Here is a 22,183-nt window from a genome sequence, read left to right as displayed (position 1 = left end):
ACTGTATAATGAATAGAGAGACAAATGTCTATATAAGCAATAATGTATAGCAATACTTTTTGTGGGTATTGAGGAGTATAGTAGTGTGAGTTTTGTGAGTAGTGAATTGTTTTGTGCATAGTGTATATATTAGAATAAAAGTAGATCTTTTCAAGAAGACTACTGTGTTGACTGGTGTCTTGAGAGCAGAACAAGAACCAGCAGACTCCAGAGAAGATTGGAAGACATCTTCAGCCAATTCTCAGAGCTACTGGTCAAACTGGTTGTTCTTCCGCTGACCAGGGGGGTGAGAGTGAAAGCCAGGAGAAGCGCTGCAACTCCCATCATCCCTAACAGATATGTATTCATCTGTCCTGTTGACTGAACATTTGGGTGTGCATTCAGTTGCACAATATTGCTATTTATCACAAGGATTATGCAGCACAATGTGTTACACTGCATGTTGAGTTTTATGGAAACCTGATTTAGGGCTTTAGCCACCATCTTTCTTCCTTGTAGTTCCTCTGTGAATTCTGTATACTGTTGTAAATGCCCATTCTTCTTTTTCTTGGTCCTTGTTCATTTTCCTTCATGCTTATTTGTATTTGGAAACTGACCCTGGCTACATACAGCCATTCTGCATACAGCCATTCTGTTCCAGACACATACAGGCAACAAACTCTCATACTGTTGGAAATACCCATAGAATCATAGACTTGAAAGAGACCACAAGGGCCATCCAGTCCAACCTTCTGCCATTCAGGGACCACAAAGTTAAAGCACTCTTAACAAATGGCTATCCAGTCTCTTTAAAACCATCAAAGAAGGGGACTCCATTACACTCTGAGACAACATATTTCACTGTCGAACAGCTCTTAAGTTCTTCCTAATGTTGAGGTGGAATCTCTGTTCCTGTAGCTTCAATCCATTGCTTCCTATGCTCATCTCTTTGCTCCATCAAAAATATATCTTTTCTCCAGACTAAACATACCCAGCTCCCTAAATGGAAAATAGAGTAGAAAACACAATAGGGGAAATCCAGCACAGAATAAGTGAAGAGGTAGTACAGAAATACCTGGTTCATCTAAATGAATGTGTCTCCAGGACCCGATGAACTACATCCAAGAGTATTAAAAGAACTGGCAAAAGTAATATTGGAGCCATTGGCAATAATCTTTGAGAACTCCTGGAGAACAGGAAAAGTCCCAGCAGATTGGAGGAGGGCAAACATTGTCCCCATCTTCAAAAAGGGAAAAAAGAGGTTCCCAACAATTATCGTCCAGTTAGCCTGACATCAATACCAGGAAAGAATCTAGAGCAGATCATTAAACAGAGAGTCTGTGAACATCTAGAAGGCAATTCCATAATCACAAAAAGTCAATATGGGTTTCAGAGAAAGAAGTCATGCCTGACAAACCTGATCTCTTTTTTTTGATAAAATTGCCAGCTTGGTAGATGGAAGGAATGCTGTGGATATAGTATATCTTGATTTCAGTAAGGCCTTTGACAAAGTTTCCCAAGAAATTCATGCAAACAAGCTAATAAAATGGGGGCTAGACAATGCAAATGTTAAATGGATTTGTAATTGGTTGACCAGTCAAACCCAAAGGGTGCTCAGCAATGATTTCTCTTCATCCTGAAAAGAAATGACCAGTGGGGTGCCACAGGGTTCTGTTCTGGGTCTGGTGCTCTTCAACATATTTATCAACAACTTGGATGAAACAACAGGGAGTAAGCTTATCAAATTTGCAGATGACACCAAATTAGGAGGAGTACCCCAGAGGACAGGATCAAAAATCAAGATGACCTGAATAGATTAGAAAGCTGGGCCAAAGCTAACAAAATGAATTTCAACACAGAGAAATGTAAGGTACTGCACTTAGGGCAGAAAAATTAAATGCATAGATATAGGATGGGGGACACCTGGCTTAACGAGACTATCTGTGAAAGAGATCTGGGAGTCCTAGTAGACCACAAATTGAATGTGAATCAACAGTGTGATGCAGCAGCTAAAAAGACCAATGCAAATCTAGGCTACATCAATAGAAGTATAATGTCTAGATCAAGGGAAGTAATAGCACCACTATATTCTGCTTTGGTCAGGCATCACCTGGAATACTGTGTCCAGTTCTGGGCACCACAGTTCAAAAAAGGATGTTGGTAAGTTGCAGCATGTCTAAAGGAGGACAACTAAAATGGTGAAGGGTCTGGAAATGATGCCCTATGAGGAGCAACATAGGGAGCTGGTATGTTAAGCCTGGAAAAGAGACGGTTAAGAGGTGATATGATAGCTCTGTTTAAGTATTTGAAGGAGTGTCATATTGAGGATGGAGCAAACATGTTTTCTGCTGCTCCAAAGAATAGGACCCAGAGTAATGGGTTCAAAATAGAGGCAAAGAGATTCTACCTCAACATTAGGAGGAACGTCCTGATAGTAAGAGATATTCAAGAGTGAAACACACTCTCTCACAGTGTGGTGAAGTCTCCTTCTTTGGTCTTTAAGCAGAGTCAGGTATGCTTTAATCCAGGGGTAGGCAACCTGCGGCCCGTGGGCCGGATGCGGCCCGGCAAGGCCTTGGGACCGGCCCCCGCCTGGTCTTGCCGCTGATTGCCGCCGGAGCCTTTGGCCTCTCGCGTGAGGGCGTGGGGCCTTTGGCCTATCAGGAGGAGGCGGGCAAGGGGGGGCAAGCGGCGGGCAAGGGGGGCAATTGTCTATAGAAGCCTCTGAAACATGCATTTATATTAACTTTTTTTTAAATCAGCAAATTTTTTTGCGTGTCCTCCATTTTTTATATAAGTGTCCTCCATTTGAAATTTTCATCCTACATTTGTCCCGGTTTATTTATTTAATTAATTTTTACAAAAAATGTTTAATTATTTAATTTTTGGCTTCGGCCCCCCCAGTTGTCTGAGGGACAGCAATCCGGCCCCCGGCTCAAAAAGCTTGCCTACCCCTGCTTTAATCTGTCAGGTTTGCTTTGATTGTGAGTTTCTGCATGGCAGGGGGTTGGATTGGATGGCTCTTGTGGTCTCTTCTAACTCTATGATTCTAAGTTGCTTCTCATAAGAGCCCTCATTCTAAGGGTTTCAAGACCTTTCACCATCCAAGGATGTGACTGCTGTGTTAATGACAAACAGCCCATATTGTTTCTGTACCAGTCATTACCAGCCATGTTCATAAGTAAGAGACTAGCATGAGTTTCTGAGGGATGGCAATCAGATATGCCAAATTCGAGCTCCAACTGATATGGAAAACTTGTTTATATTGCCATGGATGTGACAGAGGAGGCACTCTACCAAATGATCCCAAGCAGCAGATTTTAAATATGATGCAGTGTCTTCCATTAGTTTTAAGACGTTTAAGATGGGGGAATCACATGTTATTGAACTCCAGCTCCCATCAGTCCTAATGAACACAGCCATAAGTGAGAAAGGCTGAAAGTTGCAGTCCAACAACAGCTGGAGGGCTGTATAAATTTACACATTGCTCTAAATGGTCTTGCTATGAATTATTATTTATTTAATCAAACAAAATGTTTTTTTAATTCTTCTCCTTGTTCATAATAGTTAGAGGATGAAAGAACTATGGCACTTGTATAGAACCCATCCTTATGCTCCCTTGATTAGGAATTATTTTTTGCCCTTCACAAAGAAAAAAGAACTTTTGTCTGGACACAAGATACATAATCTAAATTTAGGAGTCCAGGAGACCATCTATATTTAGGAGTCCTTGTAACTGTCCTTTAATTTTTGTGGTAAGGTGTTACCCTAGCATTTGACTCATGCTTTCTGGAAACACATTCAGTTTATATCACTATGGTAGCCTGGACAAAAGTAGAATAGTGATACTGTACTGTGATTTTTTTTTTTAATAATGAAGAAATGACTGATTCTGTACAGCTCTGGTTAATTACTTACTTGCCTGCTTTAATTATTGCTTTCTTGCTGTCTCTCTATAAGTGCACCATCAAGTTTAACTGGTTTATTGTTTCTGCCTAGTTTCTGAGTCATGCCTTCTAAGTATAAAAAGACACAATGCAGTCAAGCAGTACTATAAAACTGAAAATAACAGTAAACTTTATGCTATATTGAGTCCTTACTCGTTGCCAAAAACAAACCCCAGTCTATAAATACTACACATACTTTTGCATGATCCTTCCCATTAATCAATCACATTACATCAAGATTTGTTGTTCTGAGCCATATTTCTGTTCATGATTTCACTTGTGTATTAGTTTAATCGGCTCCTCCCCAAATGTTGAATATTTCTTCTGAGTATGTATACTGGATATCACTGAACTATTCAGTGTCTTTGGGATCCTGTGCTGAATGAACAACATTGCTATGCTAAAAGCCATGACTCAAATCCAGCATTTCTATGCCCAAACAGGTCAATTCCATGAAGCCTGAAAAAGAATCATGAGATGGAAGTATATCTGCAGTGCCATTAACTGTTTGTTTATATCTCATGGTGGAACTCCATCAGTAAACTTGGATGCATATGTTATATGCTAAATCAATTTGGAAAAAATATTTGCTAAATAGGCTTCTTCTGAGTCAAAACATTTTGGATAATGTAGGCTATAAAGCAATAAAGATTGATAACAATTCTGATGAGTTTCTGTTTTAGGGATTGCTTTTAAAACTCTTGATAAATGCATATTTGAACAATACCTTTGTTAGGCTTCATTGTTGTGTGCCTTCAAGTTGTTCCTAACTTATGACAACCCCAAGGCATCCCCATCATGGGGTTTTCATGGCAGGATTTATTCAGAGGAAGTTTGCCATCGCCTTCACTTGAGGCTGAGAGAGTGTGACTTACCCAAGACTACCCAGTGGGTTTCATGATTGAGCTGAGAATTGAACCCTGGTCTCCAGTCATAATGCAATATGCCAACCATAACATTACATTGACTCTTTATTACGTTATTGTTGTGTACCTTCAAGTCGTTTCTGATTTATGTTGAACCTGAGGCAAACTTATCATGGGGTTTTCTTGGCAAGATTTGTTCAGAGGAGGTTTGTCTAATTATGGCCTACATTAGGCAAGATAAGTTTACTCATTATCAGTATGTTTTTTAAAAATCTGGATTCAACTGTTTTACATTGTTAAAATTTTATTATTAATATTGCCATCTCCAGGTATTAGAAGGACATCACACTTTCTTCCTTCTCTTGTTTTCACTGCCATCTTCCAGGCAGAAAAACCTATCTTTTTATCTGTGTTTATGGCTGTTACACACTTATTGTACTGAAAACAATGAAAAAAATATTTATTTATTGTCGCGGCAGAGAGACACGCAGAGACAGGAATGGGGGTGCAAAAGCTTCTTCTGCTGGCCAGGTCTCGGCCAGCCCTTTTTATTCACATCAGGGTTACATTAGGTTTACATTATCTCATAGTACATCAGAAGGCAATTTGCGGAGTCAGGGACCAATGTGTATTCAGGAAAATCCTAATTAGCAGAGGGAGCAGGATGTGTGCACTGTCTCAGCCGAATCAACATGGGCTTATCCAATTATGGATAAAGCATTGTCAACCAGAAGGTGAGTCATGATCTCGTGGTTTGCCAGCGAGGCCATCACATCCTATTCTCGGTAGACATTGCTATCCTGGGAGGGAGTGCACCCCCTGGGCTTTCCAGGGGATGCCACAATTTATTAGTGTAACTTTCTGCACGCAACTTTCTGTGCCCAATTTTATAATGACGAAGTAGATGTCTTCCTGGGAATTACTCCTTTAACGGAACATTTGGTTCCAGAGGCAAAAATAACGTGGAAAGAATACAGTGGCATAGCCGTGTTAGTCTAGATTATCAGCATGCAAGGGGATCTTGTAGCACCTTTGAGACTAACTGTACAGAATATGTTGTAGCATAAGCTTTTGTAGACTTTGTCTACTTTCTCAGATGCATGGAGTAAACTGATGCCCAGGAAGGGTTTTTATAATTAGACCAAGTCCATGAAAATTTATGCTACAACTTCTTCTACACAGTTAGTTCTCAAAAATGCTACAAGAACCCTTTGCAGATGGAAAGAATATTAGGTTCTTACCCATCCATCCCCAGAAGCAGTTAACGTGTTTCAGCATATTTTTTATTCAAAACTAGCAGCATGTACATTTGAAAAAAACAACCAGGTCTTGTGCAAGTAAATAAAAATATTTTATTGTGGTTTTCATTTTGGTGACCATACATACAGATCTACACTTATAGATCTACACATTTTAACATGCTGGGGGTTGATGGTGTCCTGGGCATGGTGTAACCAACTGTCACTGGTGAGGCAGGAGTAGCTTCTTTCCCCTTATCTTTCTCTTTTGTTGGTCATGCATGCCCAGAAAGTGATTCTGGAGACATTGGCTGTTTACCTTGCCTGTTACATATATGGCTACAGTTGGATCAAATACAACAGAATTCTACTCCGTTCAGCTAAAGCTTTGTTTATTGCATTGCTTACTGCAGCCACTCTGCTGCAGCCTGACACTCAAAGCCTTCCTTCAACATTTTCCCAATGTAGATGCTGCTAAAATACCTCCAGCTAGAGAGAGGATGAGGAGGGAAAAAAGGCAAGGTGGGCATGAAAAGCCTTTGTAAAAAAGAGCTTTGCTATCAGAGGCTTTGTTAACTGAGGTATGCCTGTACTGTACACTGTTTACTACTAATTTTTCAAATATATACTGCAGGTTGAGTCTCCCTTACATGGAATTCAGAAACTTTCCAAAAATCAAACCCTTTTTTTTAATGGGTGGCTGATATAGTGGCACTGTTACTTTCTGGTGGTTGGTGTACAGAAACGTTAGTTCATGCACAAATGTATTTTAAAATATTGTTAAAATAACCTTCAGGCTATGTGTATATAAAACAGAAAAGAATGTTGTGTTTAGATTTGGGTCCCATCTCCAAAATATCTCATTATGTGCCTATATGCAAAGACAGATATTCCAAAATCTGAAAGAATCCAAAATACCTCTGTCCCAGGCATTTTGGATAAAGGAGACTCAACCTGTACTGCAGAGGTACAGTTAGTGCAGAAGTATAATCCCAGCTTTCTCTTTCATTACCTTAATTTGCCCATTTTGATGGCAGGAATTAAGATTTCCTAACCATAATACTCTAATCTTTTGCTTGTTCTCCTTCCATTGTCATTTCTGTCTAACACAATGAAAACTAGACCTGCCTTTCTCCCACATGGTGATCCTATTTGTTCCCTCATCTACATTTACGTAATTTGGGAAGGAAAGATAGCGAGGAATAAGAACAGTATGTTGCAAGCCAGTGCACAATGATGGCACTAAGACTTCATTTTAACTGCCACAGCAGGAGCATAGGAAACCGTGGGGTTTGTAGTTTGGTGGGGTACTGGCAGGGCATTCTAAGTATGCCTCCCTAAACCATGCATCCCAGGATACCAGGGGAGGGAACCATGACATTTAGAGTTGCCAAAAAACTATAAAGCTAAACTAAAAAGGCCACAAGAACCCAACGGGGGGCACACTGTGCCACTGTACCAACCACAGCTCTGCTCTGTGTATGTTGAAATGCCAGGCGCTGCAGCAGAAAATCCCTTAGGCTGGATAAGAAGAGATGGCCCAGTCCCTTACATCCAGATCACATTTGAAGAATGGGGACACACTCTAAGAACTTCTTATCCAGCCACTCTGGAGAAATCCCCTGGTGGGCATCGAGCCTCTTGGAGGCCACCCCTCTCCCTCTTTAAGGTTGCCACCAGCGTTTCCATTTTGGAGCCAGGTTCCCAGGGCGACCAGGCAGGTCCTCCTTTTCCAGGACCCGTCCTCCATCTGCTTCAGGAGGAATTCCAAAAGGCCCTCCATTTTGAGCAGGAGGAAGAAGCCTGCCTCGGCTGCTGCTGCTGGAGATGACGCTGCTGCTGGGCACCTGAGCCTCCCCGCCGGAGCCACGTGAGAGGAGCCACCTCCGCTGCTCTGGAGGCAGCAGAAGAGAAAGTCACCCTCAGAGAGAGAGAGGAAGCAGGGGAAAGAGCCCCAGGAGGAACCCGTCTAGCAAGGCCTTGGCCTCCTCCTCCTCCTCCTCCTCGGTGGGCCTTTCTGGGCCCCAGGAGAGAGAGAGAGAGAGAGAGAGAGAAACAGGGAAGGTAGGAAAGAAGGCAGGCAAGGAAGGAGGGAAGGGAAAGGAGGAGAGAAGAAAAGGAGGAAAGGAAAGGGAGGGGAAAAGGGGAAAGGAAAGAGAGGGAGGAAGGGAAGCAAAGGAGGAAAGGGACAAAGGAGGGAGGGAAGAAGGAAAAGAGGAGAGAAGGCAGGCAGGCGGGCGGGCCAGCAAGGGAGGAGGGCAAGGCCAGGCCAGGCCGAGAGGCCGGCTCCCCGGGAGGGCTTTGGGAGGATGCTGCAGTCGCTGGCGGGCGGCGGGGCCTGGCGGGGGCTGGGGCTGGTGGAGCGTCACCGCTCGGCCTGGTGCCTGGGGCTGCTGGGGCTGGGCTACCTGCTCTACCTGCTCTTCGGGGCGGTGGTCTTCTCCTCGGTGGAGCTGCCCTACGAGGACCTCCTCCGGCAGGAGCTGGCCAAGCTGAAGCGGCGCTTCCTGGCCGAGCACCAGTGCCTCTCGGAGCAGCAGCTGGAGGGCTTCCTGGCCCGCGTCCTGGAGGCCAGCAACTACGGCGTCTCGGCCCTGGGCAACGCCTCCGGCAGCTGGAACTGGGACTTCACCTCAGCCCTCTTCTTCGCCAGCACCGTCCTCTCCACCACCGGTAAGAAGCCGCCTGGGCCTGGCTTTCGGGCTTGGTCTGCCTCCTGGCTATGGAGCCAGACAAAGACTGGAGCTTGCCTTAAGTTGAGTCTCAGGTGGCTTGTCTCGTGAGAAAGGTGTGTGTGTCCCTGGCCTTTCCATTCCACCAAATGCATCTGAGGAAGTGAGCTCAAGTCTATGAAGCTCATGCTACCAGCTTCTCTCTTTCATATCATCTCCAAGGTGCTAGAAGATCCCCTTGGAGTAAAGGCAGCTGCCAAGGGCTTCCCCTTCCCTCCTCCCAGGCTTCTCCCATCCAATGCCCCTGCCCCAACTTTGGCTTCAAGAGCAGGCAGTTCTGTTGAACTCCTTCAAATGGTTCAGCTCCAGTCCCTCGGCCTTTTGAAACCATGACGTTGAGGAAGTGTACTGGAGGAAACACAGGGCACAAGGCAAAGCGCTAGGATGGATTTGTAGATGACATTTACATGGGATTTTATGGTTATATCCGTGTAAACCTTAGGCTGGCTACACCCAGTTGAAAAATTGCTCTTTCAACAGGACTGCTGGTTTGTGCAAGTTTGTTGGCGGGTTACAGACTGCCCATTTGGGGCGAGCTGCACCCGCCCCTTTCCCCGGTGTATCGGGGCCTCATTTGCTAGAACGGCAGCCGCTGAGGCCCCGATCCGCCGCTTTTCAGGCTGCGGGGAAGCGGCAAAACGCCGCTTCCCCGCAGCCTGAAAAGGGGTGTCCTTGGGGCTTCAAGCCCCAAGGACACCTCACGGCGGCAGGGAGAAAGAGAAAGGGGATGCTTGGCTTTGCTGGGCACAGCCGTCTGAAGGCTGCACCCAGCGACGCAAAGCGGCGCCGCAAACCAGGAAGGAGCTCCAAAACAGAGCTCCTTCCTGGTCTGCGGAAAGGGCACACTAAGCACCCTGGCACGGACCGACAACGTCACGTCCGCACCACCCCGTATAGAGGCAGCGTGGTCGTGACATCGTCATGGCGGCCCCCATGTGGAAGGGGAGCCACCATTTTGTATGGACTCAGTCCGTACTAGGGTTAGGGGTGCGCAGAAGCACCGCACCTTCCTAACCCTAGTACGGACTGAGTCTGTACTTTCATGGCGGTGTGTAACCCGCCATAGTTAGTATCAATAGGAGCAATTTTAATTGTGCCTATTGTTAGTACTTAGTAATAATGCTTGGGGGTCAGTATGGTGTAGTGGTTTGACTGTTGGACTGTGACTCTGGAGACCAGGGTTTGAATTCCTGCTCAGCCATGGAAATCCATGGTATGACATTGGGCAAGTCATATTCACTCAGCCTCAGAAAATGGTATAGCCAAATCCCCTCTGAACAAATTCTGCCCCCCCCCCCCAAAAAAAAATACCCCAAATAAACCCTGCAATAGGTTCATCTTAAGAGTCTCCATAAGCTGGAAAAGACTTGGGTATATGACAGTAACAATATTACTTGATTTCTGTTATGTGAAGTGTCCTGTGAAACACTCAGGTTTCTTTTAGAGTGCAGTCCTAAGTGTACAGAGCCAGCGTGGTATAGTGGTTTCAGTGTTGGACTGTGACTCTGGAGACCAAGGTTCAATTCCCAACTCAGCCATGAAACCCACTGGACAACTTTGGGCAAGTCACATGCCCTCAGCCTTAAGGTCACTTTAAGGAGTCGTTCCCACTTACCTATAAAGCGGGTCATGATCTAAATTTAGGGTGCATCGCTCCCACTGAATTTAATCTCCATTACCTCTCATTCGTTCCCACAGCATCTCGAATTAGAATCAAATTAAAATGTTTAAACTGGATTATCAGCCTATAATTCAGTGTAAAATAATAGTAGTTTATAACACGGGTTATTTTTGAAAGCGGGTTACAATTCGCTGTATCTGAATGGGAATGAAAGTGTGTCTGATTCGGGAACCTGGAGATGAGAGGAGCAGCGCTCAAGGGGTTGGCCTGAGGGTGTCACCCTCTTTGGTCTCTTTCTACATCGCCAGCGCTATTTTCTTCAATTCGCATAGCCTTTCCCCCAGTGGACTGCAGCCTGCCCTCTGCTCCTCATTCATAGACCGATGTGTGAGGAGAGCCATTGAACACCATTTTAAACTATTTTTTTTCCTTTTTTTCACCTCTGCCTGAGCAGCAGATGGGCTTTGCAGGACATGCCTGCTTGATCGCCCCACAGACAGCCCAGGGAGCAATGGGGGAGGCAAAGCGATTTTGGGGAAAGGAGGCTCCTTCCAGAGGAACTATGGGATGGGCTTTGCAGGACATGCCTGCTTGATCGCCCCACAGACAGCCCAGGGAGCAATGGGGGAGGCAAAGCAATTTTGGGGAAAGGAGGCTCCTTCCAGAGGAACTATGGGATGGGCTTTGCAGGACATGCCTGCTTGATCGCCCCACAGACAGCCCAGGGAGCAATGGGGGAGGCAAAGTGATTTTGGGGAATGGAGAGCCTGGACGCCCAGGGATCTGAGGGGGGTAATCGAGCCTTATCTTCTCTCTTCCCCAAAGATTCTGTCCCCAATAATGAAGCCCGCTGCCTTCTCCTCCTTGATCCGATTTGCCAAGCCTCCTTCTAGTCTGGGGAGACACAACAGAAGAGCCTTGGATGCAGTCAATTTTCATTGGCTGCCCCCCCCCCAAAACCCCAAGACTTGTGACGTCTAAAGCCTATGCACTTGATTGACAGCTTGTGGACACAAATGGGAACGGGGAGCAAGTTAATCCGCTTTAAAATAAAGCGATTTAAAATAAATGGGAATGAAAACAAGGTTTAAATGAATCGAGGTAATTTGCCCCTTTTGGTAAAGGAAACGATGGGAAAAATTTGAATTATTTCTGGAACATAATCAGAATCGCTCCAATATAATCTGTTTTATCTGCCAAGTGGGAACGCCCCTTAAGTCAAAAGCTACTTAAAGGCAGACAACAACAACCTAAATGTGCTTCCCAAGGAGTAAGCCACTTTGAACAAAAGTGGCTTCTCCTAATTAAATATGCATTTATTGGGGCCTGTGATGACCTACAGTGCAGTCTTATGCATGTTTCCACAGAAAAGCAATAGGGACTTAGTCCTAGATATGTGTGTACACAATTGCATCCTGAAAAGTTTGTTCTCATTGTGACTGGATGAGAGCTCTTTGTCAAATTTAGGAGTAAATCCTAAAAATTTTTTTTAAAAAATCCCTGATTTCATTGGTTCACATCATTTCATTCCTTAGTGTTGCACAGCTGTCTTAAAAAAGATGCTGACATAGGCACGTAAACTTTTGTCACTTGACTCTTGCACAATAGACTCCCATTTGTATATTAGAACGTCTCTATCTGAAATCAGGTTTTAGCCTTGAAATCAACCACTTTGCCTTCCATTGTGCCCTGCATAGAGAACTCTAGCAAAACAACCATAGCAAATATTTTGTAACAGCAGAGCAATTGATGAAGCTTGTTTAGTTTAAATGTTTTCAGTTTTCTTAACTGGCAGAACTGGTAAATTCAGAAGCCACTGTTTCCGCAGAATGAGAACACAAGTTTTGTAAGCCTCCTGCAAGGGCTGAGAGTATGCCAAATGCAAATAGGAGAAGATGTGAACTTGCTATTATGTTGCTCTTGCTTTCCAAATAAAGTGACCTGATGAGGACATTGATATTATATTTCTAGCTACAATGGAAAAATCGATTGGTCATCATGTGTGGCTGAAGGGGAAAAGCACACCCATAACTAATTCATTGCATGCTTGCAATCTGGATAGTTTGTGTCTGTGCAGCTATTTTGCACTGTGCTGTGACTCTTAGTGCTTTAAACAAACATTAGTGTGGGGTTTTCTCCTTAATCTTAAAATGTTCAGTCGAGTTTGGAACCCATCATCTTGCATATTTCCCTTTCATAATTTAGTAGTGCCATGAGGTTCCAACTGCATAAAGTTGTATGAAGGTACATTGCAGCCATGACCCATATTATGAACTACTTGAAAGACATGAATCAAGATTAAGCAGCAGTTTTACCTATTGTATGAAAGTCTAAATTTTTGCAGTTTCTTCTCAGTGCTAATCTGTGACGGCTGGAAGTTGCTGTTGGCACAAGGTATGGTGCAGTGTATTGAGTACTGGAATATGACTCTGGAGAACAGGGTTCGAATCCCCACTTGGCCAGTGAAACTCACTTGGGTGACCTTAGGGGAGTTACACAATTTCAGCCTCAGAAAACCCCATGGTAGGTTCACCTTAGGGTCGCCATAAATCGGAAACAGCCTGAGCGCAAACAACAACACAAGGTGTCCCCTTTGTGTGGTGACACAGAACAACTCTCCTACTCCAATATTTATGGTTTGGTACATTCCTCATTTTATTCATTTCTTTCCATGTGCTATTACCACATTGCAAATCCAGCTCCTCCAGGATTGGCTTATTATGTGTTTTGTGTTATTGTTTGTTTGTTTGTTTGTTTGTTTGTTTCAAATATGGCATTGTATGTGACAATGCTCTTATGGAGGAAAACTCATGCAGACCGAAGTATGTTGTTCCCCACATTAAGAATGATGTTCACAACGTCTCACCTTCTTAACTATATGAGTCACATGGGACCTGTAGTAAGATGCTGCAGTATTTCCCCACCCCCTAAGGGGGGAGCATCAGAAGTAAGTAATGAGCAAGTCTGGTTAGGAAGAGAGTCATGGGAAATGGGAAGGAACAACCTGGAAAGGAGTGTCCTTGGGGCTTCATGCCTTAAGGACACCCAACAGCGGTGGGGAGGAGTAGAAAGGGGCCGCTTGGCCCCTTTCTGCCTTCCGTCGCTGGTGCAGCCATCTAAAGGCTCCGCCAACAATGCAAATCCTAGAAGGAGCTCCATTTCGGAGCTCCTTGCTGTGCTGCGAAAAGGGCGCCCCAGGCACCCTCGTGCGATGCAAGGACGTCACAACCGCGCTGCCCAGTTTGGAGGCAGCGCGTTCGTGACATCCTAATGGCGGCGCCCAACTAGAATGGGTGCCGCCATTTTGTACATACTGTGTACGTACTAGGGTTGGGGGCATCTGGAAGAGACGCCCCCGGGCAACCCTAGTACGTACACAGTACGTACTTTAGGCGCGTCTGTAATGTGCCATCAGTACCAGGAAAGCTTCTGGAGCAGATAATTAAAAAGAGAGTCTGTGAACATCTAGAAAGCAATACCATAATCATAAAAAGTCAACATGGGTTTCAGAGAAAGAAGTCATGCCAGACAAATCTGATATCTTTCTTTGATAAAATTACCAGCTTGCTAGATGAAGGGAATGATGTGGATATAGTATATCTTGATTTCAGTAAGGCCTCTGACAAGGTTTCCCATGACATTCTTGCAAACAAGCTTGTAAAATGTGGGTTAGACAAGGTAACTCTTACATGGATTTGTAATTGGTTGACTGGCCAAAGCCAAAGAGTGCTCAACAATGGCTCCTTTTCATCCTGGAGAGAAGTGACCAGTGGGGTCCCACAGGGCTCTGTCCTGGGCCCAGTGCTATTCAACATCTTTATCAATGACTTGGAGGACAAAATTGGGGGCATACTTATCAAATTTGCAGATGACACCAAATTAGGAGGAATAGCTAATACCCCAGAGGACAGGATCAAAATTCAAAATGACCTGAATAGACTAGAAAGCTGGGCCAAAACTAACAAAATGAAATTCAACACGGAGAAATGTAAGGTACTGCACTTAGGGTGGAAAAATGAAATGCACAGATATAGGATGGGGGACACCTGGCTGAATGAGACTACATGTGAAAGGGATCTACGAGTCCAAGTAGACCACAAGTTGAACATGAGTCAACAGTGTGATGCGGCAGCTAAAAAGGCCAATGCTGTTTTAGGCTGCATCAATAAAAGTATAGTGTTTAGATCAAGAGAAGTAATAGTGCCACTATATTCTGCTTTGGTCAGGCCCCACCTGGAATATTGTGTCCAGTTCTGGGCGCCACAATTCAAAAAGGACATCGAGAAACTGGAGCATGTCCAAAGGAGGGCGACTGAAATGGTGAAGGGTCTGGAAACCATGTCCTATGAGGAATGACTTAGGGAGCTGGGGATGTTTAGCCTGGAGAAAAGAAGGTTAAGAGGTGATATGATAGCCCTATTTAAATATTTGAAGGGATGTCATATTGGGGAGGGAGCAAGCTTGTTTTCTGCTGCTCCAGAGAACAAGACCCAGAACAATGGATCCAAGCTACAGGAAAAGAGATTCCGCCTCAACGTTAGGAGGAACTTCCTGACAGTAAGGGCTGTTCGACAGTGGAACAAACTCCCTTGGCGTGTAGTGGATTCTCCTTCCTTGGAGGTCTTTAAGCAGAGGCTGGATGCCCATCTGTCGGGTATGCTTTGATTGAGATTTCCTGCATGGCAGGTGGTTGGACTGGATGGCCCTTGTGGTCTCTTCCAACTCTACGATTCTATGATTCTATGATTATATTGCACTGGGAGACAGAGAGAGAGAGAGAGAGAATAGTCTTGCAGAGCAACCGGGGCTTTTCTCCAGGACTGGGGAGTAAGAGTAAGGAGTAAAGGAGTAAGAGGTTTTTACAGAGGTAGGAGTAAGAGTTACATTAAGAAACAGTACCTTACACTGGAGTAGGAGAAGGAGTAACCCCAAAATCACCACTACTCCCTAACCCTGGTTTGAACAGACCAATTCTTTCTTCTTTCCCATCCTCAACTTGATGCCACAACATTCTATTATATTCTGGGAGGTTCTCATATGTTTGTTTAATCTCTTGGCATATTAAAAATATCTTATTGTATAGACATATATAGACATATATATCTGCACGTACCAGTAGATATGATTTTCCCAAGTGTGTAGAAACCATCACTTTAGTTTTGACAAATCTGGCCCAGGTTCTCTTCAAAATGGATGGGTATCTGTTCCCGTCAATTGGCTGTTAGTATAAATGATGATTTGTAATTGATAATTAATGATGTTAAAATTAGTTGTTGTGTGCATTCAAGTCATTTCCAACTTATGGTGATCCTAAGGCAAACCTATCATAAGGTTTTCTTGACAGATTTTTTCAGAGGGTGTTTGCCATTGACACCCTCTGAGAATGAGAGAGTGTTACTTGCCCAGGGTCACCCAGTGGGTTTCATGGCCGAGCGGGGATTCAAACCCTGGTCTCCAGAGTGATAGTCCAATGCTCAAACCACGACTTTACTCTAAAAGATGCTGTACTCCAAATATTCTAAGGGTAGTGATCAAACATTGATAGGAATGGGGTCTGCAGCCAAGAAATCAGAAGATTAAGAATGGGGAGAGTGGATATGAAAGAACTAGAAAAGAACCTGAAATGCAGAGATGAACAGCTCAGCACAAAAGTTAGAATCATACAAGCCACTGTATTCCCTTTAATCATGTATGAATGTGAGAGCTGGACAGTTAAGAAGGAAGATAGGAAGAAAATCAGTTCATTCGAGATGTGGTGCTGAGGATACTGTGGGTATCCAGAAAGACAAACAAATGGGTGCTAGAGCAGATCGAGCCAGCAATCTCCCTCGAAGCCAGGATGACAAAGGTGAGGCTGTCCTACTTCAGACACATCATGAGACGGCACAACTTGCTGGAAAAAAACAATAGTGCTAGGAAAGGTGGAGGGGAGTAAAAAGAGAGGAAGGCCACATGTTAGATGGATTCTATTAAGGAGGTCATGGGTATGACTTTGCAGGAACTAAGCAAGCAATGGAGGACAGGGAGTCTTGCTGCTTTATCACACTAGGGGGAAAATAGGATTTAAACGAGAGTTAAACTATAGAAAACCAGGAAATGCCTGATGTTTATCACACAACATTTCCTCGATTTCTCTAGTTTAACTCTCATTTAAATCCTGTTTGCCCCTTAGTGTGATAAAGCAGTTGGAGATGTGTCATCCATGGAGTGGGGGTGTTAGGAAGGATCTAATTAGGGGCATTTCTAAATTTAGCTCAAATTGATGAGAGGAAGGGTCCTAACAACATCCTTGCGAGACCATGTCCCGTGGTGTATATGAGAGGTCCACAAGGATCCCTTGAGAGATGACGCTGAGACAGACTTCTCCAATTAAGTCTAAATATTTATTAAAAATGAAAAACAAACACATGGCAAAGGACACACACATACATGCATACACACAATTCTCAATGAAAATAAAGGAGGGAAATTCAGGAGAGAATTGAGATAGGCAAATCTACGGGAAATACTTTTGAAGGCTTCTCTGGGAACCAGATGTAGATCTAGTTAATGAAAGGACACGTTTCCCCCAAAACGTGGGGGAAAATGGCCGGAGCTAAAATCAGAGTTCGATCTGACATGAAGCCAGGCTGTCTTCTGAGCATAGCACATTGATGTGTGCTAGACTGAGGTTTATATAGGCAAATTCTAGCCTCTGGCAATGAGCTTAATGGCTTAGCTGCCACCAAGACAAAAGGTGTAAAGACCTGGGCTTTTGTTAAACCAAGGTGAAGAATAGTCTTAGCCAAGGCACTTGGATCTGAACACAATTGGGGAAGGCAGACAGATGAATGGGTGGCCATTGACATAATCACTGGGCCATCAGGTGTGAGGCTGAAAACAAACAGCAAGTATTATGTTGGTTTTGGAGGTGATAGTTTTTCTTGTCTAGCAACTCCTAAACTTCCTGTGGGGAATTTCCAGTCCTTTTCTCTAGGGCTCCTACCCCCTCCTTTGCAAGCTGCCTACATGACATCTCTGCTTTGGAGAAATGGCAGGTGCCCCTAGGAGGTCAGCTTGGGATCAAAGTGAATTCCACACCCACTCCAAAATTTATATAATCTATATGCTCTAACAGGAGGTGGGGGTTAACAACAAACAGTAATAAAAGAGCATAGTTAAGAAGGCACAGGTTTCCATTCAGGGCTGGCTCTCTGTGATGATATAGTCAAAATAAGACATTTTGCCCTGTAATTGGCACAATAGCCTTGCATGTGAACAGAAGCCATTACCACTACTGCTCTAGTGCCACTCACTAGGCCTTCCCAGGTCAGGAAGTCCTTAGTTATTCACTGAATGAATCAGAGTGTAGGAATACAATATACTCTTTTGTTAGCCACAATAAAACATAGCATCAAGGCCAAATTAGTGCAACAAGAGGAATTCAACAAGCCTTTTGGAGGCAAGTGCAAGGAAAAATGATACCTTTGTTCCATTTGTTCCATTTTGCCTTACATGCTGCTTTACTTAGCAGTTTCGTGCTACTATGGGTTGGTAATTTAATTTTTTTTAAAAAAGAAAACTTCTGTAGTTTGTCTGATCGCTGTGTGTTGCTGGAATTCAAACTAGCAAAACAAAAAGCTAAAATAAAGAAAATTATTTTCCTAATACTGGCTAAAATATGTGTAACAATGTCACTGGATTCAAAATGCATTTTTGATGAAGTAGGATTGATGATAAGACAGTTTTAAAAGAAATGTTGGGAGGTGAGTTTGGCATGGGTAAGATGAGAGTGCTAATTAAAAGTCTGGGGACGTGATTCATTGAAACATTTTAACAAGGTTTCTTTTCATGAACATGAGATGCTTTTTAAAAGCTGACTCACTAATCACAAAAGCCCCAGGTGGTAATGTTGACTTTCAAATTATATTTGGCAAGACTTTGTATTATTCTTTAAAAGCTCATCACATTTCCCATTATATTCCAACCAACAACAGGAATGAACATTTAAATAATTAATAATAATAATAATAATAATAATAATTTTTTAATTTATATTTTCCCGCCTCTCCCTACGGATGGAAGTACAATCAATTGAGTTAAACCTAGGTTTATTTCCTTGAAAAAGAAGGAATTAGATAGCATAGAAAGGAGAAAAATGAAAGGTGATACGATGGCCATCTTCAAATATCTAAGGAAGATTGAGGACAGCACCTGAACCAGTGAGTTCAAATAACAAGAAAGGAGACTGAATATTAGGAAGAACCTCTGACAGTAAGATAGATTTCACAATAAAATGAACTACGTTGAGAAAGGTGGACCTCCTTCATTGGAGTTTTTTAAACAGAAGTTGGATGACCATATGTTAGGGATGCTTTAGCTGTGGATTTCCTGGATTGGTAGAGGGTTTGAGCAGATGATGTTTGATGTTTCTTCCAATCATAATTATATGGTTCTATGTAATCATTCATTCCCTTGTTCGTTAATACTCCTTGCAGTAACAAAGGTTACTATTCTACAAATATATTTACTAGTGCTCTGTATACAATTTACAGTAATTTGTGTCCTAAAGCCAGAGTAATGTTGTGATTACAGTGATGGTCTGGGGCTTAGGGATATTCAAGTTCTAGATTCCACCCAGGCATGAAACTCAGTGGGTTGACTTTTATAATCTCAACTACCTCATGGTGTTGATAGTAGGGAGGAAGAAAGCCATGTATGGCACTTTGAGGTCCCTGGAAGGATGGGACCATGTAAATATAGCAAAAAGATAGAAGAAATAAATGAAGGAACCGTTTCTTGTAAGTTTTACTGCATAATTCCATGCAAGTAGTTCATTAGGGCCAAGTGGTTTAGCAGAAACTTGATGAAGGTATGAATCAGGATGTCCAAATGAAGGTATGAATCAGATTGTCTTAAATGTTTAGGAAATGCTTATCTCTCTAGCATAAACACTATCGGGAAAGCAAAACAGCAGCTACAAGGGTGAGGATACTGGAAGAATTTATGTTGAGATGAAGAATAAGAATAATGTTAAAATGGAGGGGCACATCTGCCAGATTGGAATGTTACTTACTGTATATACTCATGTATAAGTCTAGAAATTTTAGTCAAAAATTGACCCTCAAAAACATGGGGCAACATATCCACAGCTCTATGTAAGAAGGGTACTTTAACTATTATTTTAAAAAATAAAGGAACCATCTCATTTCTGTGAGTAGAGTGACAAAAGGTGAGCACTTAGTCCATCCTCGGAACAGCTCAAAGAAGCACTGCCCTCCTCTACTCTCTCATCCATCCAGGCTTTTTGGGTGAGCTCAAACAATTATGCCTGGTGGAATTATTTGGCATTGTTTTCCTTTGTGTCATTTTTAGATCCTTTGTTACATGCCCCTATGTTTTACCCTTGACTTATCCACAGGACTTATCAAAATGTGTAATTTTGGCCCTAAAACATACCCTCGACTTATACATGAGGTTGAGTTATAGTTGAGTATATACAGTAATTATTTTTGGGTCTGACCAGGGAACACCTTTTAAAATTTTCAAGGGAGAAACTGTGTTAATCTTTTCCAGGAAAGACAAGAGGACCTTGTCTGCTCCAGGGCTGGGGAGTAGTGGTGATTTTGGGGTTACTCCTTGTCCTACTCTAGAGTAAGATTTTTTCCCCTTAATGTTACTGCTGCTCCTACTCCCCAGCTCTGGGGAAAAGCCTTGGTTACTTTGCAAGGCTGGTGTGTGTGTGTGTGTGTGTGTGTGTGTGTGTGTGTGTGTAAGTATCTCTCTTTGCCTCCCAGTCCCTTCCCCAGTGCAATATAATAAATTGTTTTTTAGTATTTGCATGTACAATATAATAACAGGAATATGGAGTAACAAATATATTTTGTTACTCCTTATTCCTACTCCTGTAAAAACCTCTTACTCCTTTACTCTTTACTTCTTACTCCCATTCCTACTCCCCAGCCCTGGTCTACTCATCAATATGTACCCTAAAAGACTAAGTTTTGTTTGGCATAAGCTTTTGCAGACTGCAGCCAACTTCATTAGATGTATGGAGAGTTGTCTCAATTGGCAGATATCTATATACATGTTTAGTGTGGGATGATGTAATCAGTGAGATGAGAGGCAATGTAAATGTAAAAATAAACTTTTATCATTACCTTAACTAACATTAACAAAGAATAATTGTCTGGGAGAACAAACATTCTAGAACTGATGAACAGCTTATTATGGACATTTTGAAGAAAATTCCAATAGGAGAAAAATAGTTGAAGTATACTGTCTCCAACTTACAATAAAATATTTATTCTATATCACTGAAGGATATCAGACCATACTCCCCCCCCCTTGAATTACTACTATTCCTCCCTATTTTCCTGTGCATATCGACGTATAAATCAGATGGCAGTCACTCTATACATTACTCTATAATATTACTCTGTACTGGTTCTTTCAGACTATAAAATAGTTTGCATGCAAACCAGAGCAATCTGCATACTGTGGGTACCCAGAATTGAAGAATTGGAATATGGCAACCCTATGCAAGTACACTCCTCCTTTTCGTTGAACTTAATATACACCAATTCCAAATGCCTATATAGAGATGTTCTTGAGATTTGCAACAACTATACAAAATGTACTAAAAGTAACAGGTATACTTCATATCATATTTCAATATGAGATTATTGAAAATGTAATCTTATTTTGAGATGAATCGTTGCAATATGATGTGGACTTCTTATGGAACACAACATTGAGATTGTTGAAAAAGAAATGGTTAGGAAGTCCTTCATTTGTTAGAATGCATATTTGTAATACTTAACAAATGTTTACAAAACAGTATTTAACTGTATGGCACTTAGGCAGAATTTAAGTGGCTTCTACAACACAGTATGTGACAGTTACATGCAAATTAACAGTCTTTTGCTTCCTTAAGCTAGTAGTTTAGACGTCCCAGCTGGTGTAGTATAAATAGATGTAAACTAGATAATCATACTTTTCACACTGTGTTGTACAAAGACGTCTTATGTAATCATTAATGTTTATACTGACACACTATTTCAGTCATTCCATTATGTTTTTTTTATTTGGCGGTTGTACACCTGCTACCTGCACCATGATTCTTATATGCCATTTAAATGAAAGGATGATTTTTTTGTTATATTTGTGAATCTGTGCCAGGAAAGAATTCTGATTTATATTAGTTCCTGACATAAGTGGAATGTTTATGTACATAAAAATACAGCTTTTTACTCAGGGAAATATTTTGAGATATGAAATGTGTCACCTTTTCAAATTTTCAGTGAGCAAACAAACATAACAGAAATACATCATTTGACTTAAATGACATATAAGAAACATGCTTTCTCTTGTAGAATAAGTTTCTTTTGTAGTTTGTGCAATACATTGCTATGCATGTTTACTCAGATATAAATCCTACTTTGTTAGTTGGATTTACTCCCGGTTAAATGTACATAGGAATATGTCCAGTCAGTACAACCCACTAGTGAATGTGATGGATATTATGGAACTGCTGTATATTCACGGCCCAATATGCATATGTAATCTCCTTTGTAATGCTGGGTATTCAGAAGAAGATTTGCGTTTAAACATAAGAGATGTTGGTTATTTTTAAATGCATGTTTCTGTCCCAACCCTGCCATGAAGAAGTGAACTGAAATACATAAAGAGAGACTCCTGGATTGTAGTGCCGTGGATTCATAGTACTGTATATATAAAGAATACCTAGATTGCATGCTGTGCCAACAGAACTATGTTATTTTAGTTTGAAACCTAGGACCAAAACCTAGGTAGTCATGTG

General features: G+C 42.4%; 1 protein-coding gene across 1 annotated transcript in view; it reads left to right on the top strand.

Annotated features, from left to right (window-relative positions):
- The first annotated feature begins 8,317 nt into the window (after window positions 1–8,317).
- The window catches only part of KCNK1 (potassium two pore domain channel subfamily K member 1), a 50,785-nt gene continuing 36,919 nt past the window's right edge, over window positions 8,318–22,183 (top strand). Inside the window, exon 1 of the mRNA XM_042446993.1 lies at window positions 8,318–8,703. Coding sequence (XP_042302927.1) covers window positions 8,340–8,703 — 364 coding nt within the window. The 5' untranslated portion in view covers window positions 8,318–8,339. The remainder of the gene's footprint in view (window positions 8,704–22,183) is intronic.

This window comes from Sceloporus undulatus, chromosome 1, assembly GCF_019175285.1.
Source record: "Sceloporus undulatus isolate JIND9_A2432 ecotype Alabama chromosome 1, SceUnd_v1.1, whole genome shotgun sequence".
NCBI lineage: Eukaryota > Metazoa > Chordata > Lepidosauria > Squamata > Phrynosomatidae > Sceloporus > Sceloporus undulatus.
Note: the sequence above shows the minus strand (reverse complement) of the source record. Positions and strands in the feature narration are given on the sequence as shown.